We start from the raw sequence: 11976 nt of genomic DNA, 5'->3' as shown, positions 1-11976 counted from the left end.
AGTTTGTGACAAAAAAAAAGTTGCCATGTATTGTCAACATATTAAAGACAATATAAAATCACAACACATATCTTCTTTTGTCCTCTGCATTTTTGGACAGACCTTAGTCCTTCAGGGATAGGATTAAAGAACGGATCATGGTTAAAACATGATTAAAGTAGTTAAAATGAATTCACAAGTATAAAAACTTGACATCCGATCATGTCACTGAAGCAATCAGCCGTTTCTTGCTGCTACTGCCGATCTCCATGGCTGAGTGGTTAGCACAGCATGTTATGATGCCATGGTTTCTGGGTTCGAATCCTGGCCTGGGCATGGGTGTTTTTTGGGAATGTCTCATCAATTTCATCATATCATCACTCAACCTCATCTTCACAATTAGCCAAAAGTGGCACAAAAGTGAAGTAAAATATACCAAATCAATCAATCGATCAATCTTGCAACTACCTTAAATTGTTTCTCTTAGTACCATGTTTTAACCTTTCTAAGACTCATTCTTTTCTCATTAATATTATTAATAAGAGCTTTTGTTTCTTTAGTAGCTAAAGATATAAAGAAACAAAAATTCTTATTAATAATATTAATTATAAGATGAATGTGGCTATTCAGACCATTCACAGAGATTATGAGCAACTGCTCATTTAATATAAAATGAGTGTGTAATATTTGATATTGCAGTATTGTCTTATTTGTTTAGTTATATCTCTGTGTATATTTTCATTTTATAATTTGTAACATACAAAATTTAAATGTTTAATTTGTTTTTTTCACACACAGTAACGATTATGACCTTCACTCTGAGTTAGTGAACAATGATACAGAAGTATATTGTGAGGTCAGCTCTCACTGACTCAGTTGGCAAGTATTATGCTTTGAGTCTTGCTGCATGAGACCTTGAAGCATTGCAGGTTGAGCTAACATGGCCACACCAAAATAATTGTTAGTTAGCCTTTTGTCGATTGTCCTTACCTTAAAAAGAAACTTCTCTGTACCATTCAGGATTGTTAGTTATTTTGCACACTTAACAGTGTTATTCCCATTGCAGTTAATCACATAAAATGTGAATTTGCCGTTAGAAGTAAACAATTAGACATTATTTACAATTTTGATAATGCACGTCTACATTATGTATTGGACTGCACCAGTAATGATGAATCCATATTGGTCAAAAGTTAATCCCTAATACTGGTCAATACTTTTTTGATATTTGCACCTCACAGGACCTGCAGTATGCCACATAACACTTTCGCAGAGTCTGTAACATGCTGCCCAACTCTTTGTGAAGTCAAAATTTACTGGAAATTTTGCAAAATGTGTATTTTTCAGCACCAACTTTTACAACATGATTATAAGTAGAGACCGGATGTTTAGGAACTAAAAACATATAAAATAGGCAGGCAAATAAGCACTTATAATTTTCAAAATAGGCAGTAAAATAGACATTAAAATACAAATAGGCAATAAAAAGGCAATGAAATTTAACTCAAAATAATGAAGATAGACACACAAAAAGAAATAGGTGTTAAAAGAATATAGAAACATACCTGTACATTCTTTATAGTTGCTTAAAATAAACCAGGAGCTCATCATTAGAGACAGCAGTCCAATATTGTACTTAATAAATCACTGCAAACAGGAGTCACGTCAGCCCAAAATTTTCCATTGTATAATGGCTACACACAATAGTCTGACAAAAGAAATTGTTGGCTACTTCCAACCAGTACACAAATTATTTAAATATACACTTTATCACTGCACACAGGGTTATTTCAGTTAAAAAATTTACACTATATATTCCACACAGCAGTTCGAACTAAGAAACTGTTTAAATGCATTTCAAGTTTGTACTGTATGGTTTGGCAGTCTCTGAATAAGAAGCACTAATTGTGGTTGCACATCACAACAAGGTATTTCTTCAGGTGATCAACCGACAAGTTATGTCGTCGATCGGACAACACAAAAGATCTTTCAACCTCCACAGATGTCACCGGAGCATACTTAAAGCACGCGAGAACATGTGGATCTAACTCAGTTTGTATATTTTCACCTTTCAGAACTTGTTGAATTGCCCTTAATTTGTCCAAGTCCTTATTAGCTGCAATAACTCGCTAACTGTTATTTTTAAATTTCTTGGAAGCATCGGAAACTAATCCTGGGAACAGGAAATTGTATACACCGAGTTCAGTCATGTCCCAATTTTAAAGAAAATGCCTAAAATAGGCAATATCTGGCATTTGTGAAATAATATAGGCAATATTGTATGAAATAGGCAAAATAGGCAAAATTAAATTGCCTTTAAATGAAGCTAATCCCTCCCCCTTGGTCTTCACAACATTAGTTTTCATCATATCTCTAACAGGAAAGAATAGGCATTTTGCCTAACATCCGGTCTCTAATTATAAGACTGCTACTTTTAATTTTAAGATTGGTGCAACCCATAAATGTTTTAAAGCAAAGAAAATTGTGGATTGATATGGCATACTTGCAATAGAATACTCATATCAATATCAATATGTTTAGATTAACGTATGTTTAAAATTCAGAACTTTATATAATGTAGAGATGGGCCAATATGAAATTTTGGCTGATAACTAGAGGCATGCATATTTTGTTTTTGATGAAAACACAAAATGTGAAATAACACATTGTAATGTTAATTTTTCATGTTTCTGAAAGGTGTGAGGTGCATTTTCCCACCCTGTTTTGTCACGAAATAATGCGATATGAGCTGCAAAATGCAAAATAGACTCTTAAACACGAATTTTAGAGTTTATTTACCAGTGCGACACTTTCTGAAGTCAGAATTATCCTGAGAGTAATGCAATTCACGGAAAATTGATTAATTCTGCTGTAAATATTTGAGATGCAAAAATGGACCCCTTTATACAGGAATAAACTTAATATTCTGATAACGACATAAATGTGCTATTAGAAGGGATACGTTTATTTTGTGTAGTAAGTGCAGTTTTTAAATCAAATTTGGGATTATATTCACATTTTTAAAACCAAAATGTCATTTTATGTACCGCTTTTTCATCGCTATAACCGAAATTTTATTTTGTTTACTGCTTTTGAACCCAAAATTGACTGTTTTTGTACCGAAATGTTGCATTTTTATTTACCAAAAATGTATGCCTCTACCGATAACGATAAAGTACCAATATCAAATTTACTGGCAGTTTAAAATTCCAACTGATCCTTGAAGAATTTGAATAGTTCATTTACTCCAAGATGACTGCATATTTAGACATTTACTTTTTATAAATAAGGGAATAGAGATTATATGTTTATATCCACAAATATTATAACAAAATAGCAGAATATTGCACTATATTATAAGATATAGATATATCAAATCGGTAAAATTATTGGTAATTTTACCCATAAACCGATTCATCGATGTGTCTATATTGACCAATACTGATAAAATACCAATTAATCTGTCCCATCCCCTAATATAATGATGAAGCATTAGTATCTCTAAGAATTAATAAGTGTATCAAAATCACAATTGACATCAATTGAAAGTTGTATCAGTTTATGTACCATCATGATTCAAACATTTGTACAGATTTCAAGTGAACGACTTATGTGCAAGTGTTGAAAAATACTTTAAGAGTGGGTTCTGTACATCACAATGATCCAATTTTTATTCATGTAAGATTGAGAATGCATCCCGGATGATTTGGAACTATAGGAAAGTAGAGTAAGTTAAAAATGAAGTAACCAATGTGACACTGCAATGGTGTAAAAATGTTGTGTAGGAAATGATCATTAAAGTTGAAAATTGATAGGTGAAGAGAAATATATTTTTCACAAAGATGGCTCAATTAATATATATTTATATGAAGCATATTTAAAATGTAGGGGCAGATTTTCACTTCCAGGAGTCTCATGTATAATTCTTGTCTCTGAAGCAGTAAATTTTATGAAGACCTATCAAACATATTAGAGCTCAAAGGAAGTATTTTTCCTAGATAAACATGTTTTATTTTTGCAAATAATAAGTAATTTAACTAAATATAGTAAGAATGTAATGATGTTGATGTATATTTGAAAAATAGAATATTATAACAACTAAATAATCAATACATAAGCCAATTCTGATACCCGATTTATTGTTCTCATGTGTTTTATTCATTGAGGCAATAATGTAATTTTTTCATGTTTAGTACAGACAATACTATACTGTTCTCCTATAAGGAGAAACTTAACAAGTATGGTTTTAAAATTATGTTTTATTGTTGTTGTTTTTTTCAATTCTTACTTTATTCCTTTCTCACATGAATGTGTGTGTGTGAGAGAGAGAAAGCTAGACAGACTGCTTCTGAACCAGTATAAAATAACAAAGAGCCTGACAATTTTTTCTTTCATTTTCTTCTCAACAACTGAGTTCTTCAATATTTTTGTAATTAGAGCATTTTTATTTGGAGGTATGTCGGGAGAAGAGTGCGGAACCCCACCTAAACCTTAAACAGTTATATATCTATAAAACCACCCTTGCTTCAACTTCACTTGGCAAAATTCAGACCAGGATTTTCATTTCATCGTTATGTGTAGAAGCTTCTCTTAAATAATACAACACACCACTTCTGACCCAATTTAAATTTTATTCAAAATATTTCAACTGCATTAGAAATTGATTGATAATGATATGAGATTGGGTCCACGTAGGAACCCCAGTGGAGTCACTTCGAAGAGTGAACTATAGATCCAGCACCAGTTAGCATATCTGAGCATCAAGTGGACTTAAAACAAACTTTGATAAGATCAGGTTCTCTTCAAAACCTTACCTGATTAATCTACAAAGACACGGACCTGAGAAAGACCTGGATAGAGTTTCTTCAACATCCTTCCTCATCAGAAGTTGATCAAGGACGTTCTAAAAGTTCGACGCCAGGGGTCCCGGGTTCAAATCCTGGCCTGGGCATGGATGTTTGTGAGTGTCCATTCATCAATTTCATATCATCACTCATCCCCATCTTCGCAAATTAGCCAAAAGTGGCACAAAAAGCGAAGTAAAATAAAGCAAATCAATCAAACGTTATAAAAGTTATATAACTCAATCAAAATACTACTGGTTGATGGAGTTGGAATATTTTGAATACAAAAAATAAAAGCCAGGAAAAATGATCTTTAATATTCATATATTTGTGAATATAAACATTTTTCATTCTGATAAACTTAACAGAAATTTTAGTGTGCAACATAAGTAAACTTAATTTGTCCAATTCCTAGATACCTTAAAATGTTTTGAGGAAACCTTGAGTGGCTGTGGATTGGTTCTACTTTTATATATTTATACCTATAAGCAAATGGTTAAATTGCAGTACATGTCCAGTATTATAAATCAGTTGTGCTTAGTAGTTTATATGCTTTGCTGGTATTTGTAAACTAACAAGTTCCAGATTTGTCAAGTTCTCTGTGAAATAAACGCTGAATATAAAATATGCTGATGTACAAATGTAATAGTACATTGTGGTATAGATATTAATTTTATGTCCTTTACTATTGTTTTACTGATTATAGACATAGATTCATCGTTTCTACCACCTTTATTTCAGCTATGTAGTAGGACAGTACTTAAGAAGCACAACAAATGCTATATGATGCTAGTAAAATGTACATATATGAAGGAGAGTTGATAATTAAAGAAATTTTTCCTTCCATAAATACATTTCTAATGCTATCAACTCTCTGGTTGCTTGCTACATCAATGCCACCAGTGCTTTCTGAAGAACTTTAACATCATTATTTAGAGCTTCACAACTTTTCTTTGTAGATTAGACAACTTTCACGAGTTGAAATGCATCTCTTCCAAAAATACTGACTGACGAAAAGTCAAAATAATTACTATAGTGTGTAAAACTCAATGACAAATATAAAATATTTCTTGGTTTTGACAGCTATTTTGGCTGTCATATTGAATTAACAAATTGTAAGCTAAGAAACGCAGTCATTTACATTATTGGCCCCTTCAAACCTCAGTTTAGATACAGGAAATGTTGTTGTACACACCATATTGAAGGTACAGATGAATTCTTGGTTGTCACAATCTTATGCAGTCATTTTTGAACTCGCTCAGTTTTAACACCCTTCCGATTGCTATTTTAGGTAGACCTTTTTGTTGCCCTTTAAAACAAATAGTAAGAAAAATGCTGAGAAATATTTTGTTATAAGTTTTGGGAGGTTATGCTTTTTTTATTCCTGCCCATCGAAAGTAAGATGTTTCTGCACATGTTTCAAATAAGAAATGACTTCAAATCTGTGCTGACGTGAATATTATCTAAGGAGACTTAAGTCTTTAAGATTTTTTAATTGGTTCTTCTTTATGTATTGACTTCACAGTCTTGATTTCCTGTGTGTGATTTTGCTTTCCATTCTGCTTGCATTTTAACTGTGGAGGCAAGAATCATGTAATATTATTTTTTCCAGGCTCACGTGGGATGACCTTGAATTCGATACTGGGAGCGATTCCATGGAGATAAGTGACAGTAGTGATGATAATGAAGAGTATGGTTGAACTGTCACCTATATTTGGAAATAATAGAGCAGTATTACTCCTTCACATTCTCAAATGTTTTGTATAAATATTCAAAATAGAACAGTTCTTAGGGCAAGATACTGGGCCTTGTGATTTCATTATAGTAAAATTAATGTTTTAAATTAACAGTAGAAATCAAAGTGGGTTTATAAAAAAATGTTTTATGGAATTGCACTACGAAGTTAAATTTTTCACCACTTTCAAATTTCCTAAATGTATTAAACTTGTATGTGATATAATATCAAGTGGTAAATGAAGATATTCTTTTTATAGTATTTCACAACTTGAATTTTTAAGGACTTGATTCGTTTTTCATTTACATCGCACAGAAAATTAATTACGTTTAGTTATCATTTTAAATTATAATATAGCTGTTAATTTGTCAAAGAATTGCTCATTTGTGCTCATAAATGGTTCGTTGAGAACACCTTCATAAAGTAGAGGATTTTTACTTTATGTGAATTTTATCATGTTTTTCTATAATGACTATCCTATTAATAGATAATTTGACAATAATTTTGAAGCAGTCATAGAGTAATAGCATGAATTTTAAAAATTATAATGAGTACAGTTTTTAACGAAATTTATTTTACATAAAATATATATTTATGTGCTGTAACATTTTTCAGTAGTTTTTGATCTTGTAAATACAAGAAATAACAGTGGTAGAGGTCAATATCACTCTTCATTTTGTGCCTATCATTGATTATTTGGGTGATATGGCTTAATCGGTGTCACTTTTAGCATGTAATGCAGATGTTGTTGATATGGTGCTTTTTAATATTAGAAATTAAGAATCTCAGTATTGATTCTTGTATGTAGTTGAAAAGTGCATATTTAAGGTTCTGAATAGGAGCAGAACAGATTGCACCACAAACCATCATTCACTAAGTACCATTCACTAAGTACCCTTTATCAGGAGCTATGCAGTTTTCAAATGCTAGAGATTTATCTTTCTCAGCTTTTGGTTGAAATTCAGTAGCTCAAGCTATTATTTTCGATAATCTTATCAATTTGTTGTTGTTGTTTCGTCAGTTTGTAAGATGAATTGTTTCAAATAAGTGGTTGATTTTTTTTAAAAGTTTATTTTCGTAATATTGTGGATTGTAATTGTGATAAAAAAAATGTTGTTGAAGTATTTTGTAGAACCCTGCATAGTATACACAACGAACAAATTCCCAAATATTTGTCATGCATATGGTTAGAAGTTTTCCGTGTACTTATTCACCATTCCCTAATGTCAAAAGTCTTGGTTGCTTTCAATGGCCAGTTTATATTGCAAATAAATTACAACTCAACTCTACTAAGTATATAGTACAAATTCATAAGGAGAGGGTATAACTTCTGTTTTCTTTTGCATCTCCCACATACATACATACATACATACATACATATAGGTATATATCCAGAAAGTACTACCCATTTGGTAATAAGAAAAGAATAAAATATTTTTATTATGAAAGTAAGCTTGAGCTATTTTTCTGCATATGCACCCTTAGCATTGAAGCATTTATCATACCGGGAGAAGAGTTTTTGTATACCCTCATAAACTTTTGCTGCCAGTCCATCTAAGGTCACCCGGTAAGCCTCCATGATTTGAGAAAGAATTTCAGAAGGTCGAGTTTTTCTAGTGTGCAAAAACCAAATCACAGCTCCCACTTTACACTTGTGGTAGAATTCTCCATTTTCTGGTTCAACTTGAGTGCCCACAAAAACATTTACACAATCACCACCACAATGCAACTTGTATGAAAGCTCGTGCACAACTGATTCATACTGTGTGACCTTGGATGCCACCTGCATATCCTTCCATTGACACAGTGTCCTTCTCCCAATGGACTGGCAGCAGGAGTGTATGACAGCGGTGACAAAAACTTCTCTCGGTACAATACGTGCCTCAATACCATGGAAGGCTATGTAGAAAATAGCTCAAGGTATGTACAAGGTTTTGTTCAAGTAACTTCTTTTGTTCTTCTTTTCTTTATTATTATTATCAAATGGGTACTTCTTTCTGGACGTGCCTTGTACATACACACACACACACAGAACTGATCAACCCACTGTATTTGTGAAAGAATGCTCTTATATGAAAGGCGAAAGTAGGGAGCAAGTGAGGCAGGAGGCCTTCTTGGTTGTGTTCAACCTGTGAGGAACATCTTGTCATCTAATTCATGAGTATTGTAACAGTGCAGTGTGGATTTATAATCGTGGCAGAAGAAACAGCAAGTGGTTCCTCGAGAAGGAGGCCACTTTCCTGCACAATTATTTTAGTCAGTTTTTTTGTGAATTGGCTCAAGCCTGATTATACAGGGTATCTATAAAAGAACTCCTGGGTTTTGAAGCTAAATATTTTATTAAAAACTGAAACTCAGGAAAAAGTAAATACATATTTTTGAAGGTACCCATGAAAAAATGGCCAACAGATGAATAAAAATTATTATTAAGTTTTGTTTGGAATTTAGTAAATTGCAATGTGTGCCCCGTTTGTAGCACTGCACACATCCAAACAATAATCAACTTTTTACCACGTCCTGGCCAGCATGTCTGGGGTGATGGTTGCCACAGATGCGATAATTCTTTGCCTTAGATGGTCGACATCTTGAATTTTCGCCGCATAAACCATGTTCTTCATCTATCCCCATAGGAAAAGGTCTAAGAGAGTAAGGTCCGGACTTCTTAAAGGCTATGGAATAGGCCCTTTCCTTCCAATCCACACTTCCAGTTTCTTTAAACACCTTAAGCCATTGACGAATGGTTTTGTCTGAAGGCTAAACACCACCATACTCGCGTCGATAGTTCCACTGTACAGTAATAACAGATCCAGTTTCTACAAGCCACACACACTGCACCTTCTGTTGTGGCGTCGCCGTTGCACTGAACTGCACTGACTGTTCGGCTCTGCCACTTCAAGGTCAACGCTGCACAGCATTGCGAACCTTTGTTGGAATAAACTCCAAACGGCATGAATAAAACTTGATGTGCTACTGATTTCAAAGTAATTAACTAACCTGAGTTACCTAATACCGTTTGTGCACTATCATGGTTTTTAACCCCCGAGTTCTTTTATAGACACCCTGTATATGTAAATGTATTCTAGGATATCATAGCAAAGGAGGACATGCAATAGTACAGCCATGTGCACATTACAAAACAGAGGTGCCCGTGACAGTACTTTTTTTTTTCCAGTTAATACTAGAGTTATCTTGCTACTCTTTTTTGAGTTTGTTGATTTAGTTGAAGCATTTTCAATCACTTGACTACTCTGCACGATTTGAAATGGATACATGAAAAGACTCCTTCGTAAATAGGGGTCCCAGTAATTTGCAGCATTTTTACCTTTTCAGGGACTATTCTGTATTGTCTTAATTACGGACTGTTCTAACACATTAGGTCCGTAGAATGAAGCAGGTGGTTTTCGAACAAAGAATTTGTAGTAGTTTTCCACTTAAATCTGTAAGTACAACCATTCACAGACTGCCATTTTTAAAAAAGTACATGCAAGGTACTAGACCAAGAAACAGTCATTGTTTTATTTTATAACCATAATTCAAATTCAAATTCCAATACCAATTCTAATAGTTAAATTTTTCCATTATTATACATTATCATTTAATGTATATTGAATAAAATCAATTATGTAACCACTTAGAGGTTTAGAATAATGTTATGTACTTTATTTTTTTTTACTAAACCAAGGAAGATAATAAATGGTGGAAAAGTGGTAATGGTCAGAGTGGAATTATTTTGCCATGTTTTTACACCTTTGTTAGATTGTGTAGATAATGAATATAGTTTGGTCTGAATTAGAATACTAGGTTTTTTTTGTTCTGCTTGGGATCAATATTCAAAACAAATAGATATAAACATTTGATGATTTTTGAGAAGTAGAGAAATAAATGCCAGTAGAGCTTCTTGTTGCTGAATGAATGAAGGAAGGTCAAAATATTGTAGTATGCATGTGCATTCATTAATAATCTTGGTAGCTGAGTGCATTAAGTGGTTTAATCAATCTTGCAAGTGAAGATTCTCCTAGTTGTAGGTATTCCCATGTGTTTCCCTTCATTAATTCCTCTAATAATTATCATTAATTCTCTTCATGTGGATCAGAAGGTGGCAAAAAAGTGATGTAAAGTTTTTAAAAATGCAGATAAAATCTGCATTTAATACTCGCATCAAGTATTCCTTTTCTTTTCTTTGGAGGAGGGGCCCCCTGAAGATGCAGTGGTAACACATTTCCTTCTAATCAAGGAGTCCCAGGTTCGATCCCTGGTGGAGGCATATAGTGATTCGGGTTCAACTTTAAACTGTATTCCCAGCCCCAATTAGCCTATCTTGAGTACAAAATGGACTGCAAACAAAACTGAAAACTTCTTTAGCGGGGGTGACAGACAAAACAAAAAAAAATACTGTGGATTCAAAAACATGCTAACAGAATGAAAGTAAGTGAAAAAAGAAATTTAGTTTAAAAATGTATTCTAAAATAATAATTCCATTGATTTCTCATTTCTTAAGATGCAACTGTCTGCCTTTCACTGTTCTATTTTAAACTATTGGTCCAGTCCTGATTAGCCTATGTGGGCATTAGTTAATAACCCTATTCTGCAAAGAAGACAAGGATTGTGGGATAGAATAAACAGGCTTGGACATATGTACTGCTGATTTGGAGTATCCCCTGGTGTTGTGTGATAGCAAATATACTGGTAAAGAAATACCATCTGTTTTCCTTTCGTCACCTTATTCTATAATCTCAAACATAATAATCATGCAGTTTGTGCTATTGAATGAAAGGCAACTTTGTTAAATTTCAATAATTTATTTGTTTACTGTTGGTACATCCACAGAAATCTTTGTCCCACAAAATTAAAGAAATGCGCATGAGCATAACTCCTATGGTATTTCCATCTGTTACACTAATAAATAAGATGTGTGGAGATCTATGTTCTTACCCTTATAGAAAACATCAATAGCAACCTTACAAAGTATTCATTTCTTATAAACAGCAATTACATAATATAGTACAAACAGACGTAATTGGTAAACATTCCCAAACTATATTTGTTCTTTTTTAATATACATATAATATTGTCTGACAATGCACACCACTAAACAACCTGGAAATACTGAAGAACAATGTTCTTTATTATCACAAATAAGTTTATTTTTCTTATATAGCTTTCAGATTAGTATACAAAAGAATATTCTCACTGAAATGCCTAGTGCATTGTTCAAACTCATGTAAATGCTCATTTTTGTTTGGGCATTACATTAAATGCACATAGTAATACATTTTAGTTTGGAATTTCAGTCTGAAATGACTAACACACACGTTTCATCAAGAAATTTATTTTATAATGATATATCTACACCCTGTTGATGCTGGAGATAAAGTTTTAGAGAAATGGCAGTACGTTTGGCGAGATAAATGATTACCA

General features: G+C 32.9%; 1 protein-coding gene across 4 annotated transcripts in view; it reads left to right on the top strand.

Moving 5' to 3' along the window:
- Nucleotides 1-10103, top strand: part of LOC145994707 (cytosolic carboxypeptidase 1-like) — a 259414-nt gene extending 249311 nt beyond the window's left edge. For all 4 annotated transcript variants that reach the window (XM_083130889.1, XM_083130886.1, XM_083130888.1 and 1 more), the window contains exon 21: nt 6436-10103. In XM_083130889.1, the coding sequence (XP_082987015.1) occupies nt 6436-6488 (53 nt within the window). In that variant the 3' untranslated portion in view covers nt 6489-10103. The remainder of the gene's footprint in view (nt 1-6435) is intronic.
- The last annotated feature ends 1873 nt before the right edge of the window (nt 10104-11976 follow it).

The sequence above is a fragment of the Lepisma saccharinum genome, chromosome 11 (genome assembly GCF_977018435.1).
Source record: "Lepisma saccharinum chromosome 11, izLepSacc3.1, whole genome shotgun sequence".
Taxonomy (NCBI): domain Eukaryota; kingdom Metazoa; phylum Arthropoda; class Insecta; order Zygentoma; family Lepismatidae; genus Lepisma; species Lepisma saccharinum.
This window is presented reverse-complemented; position numbering and strand designations above follow the sequence as displayed.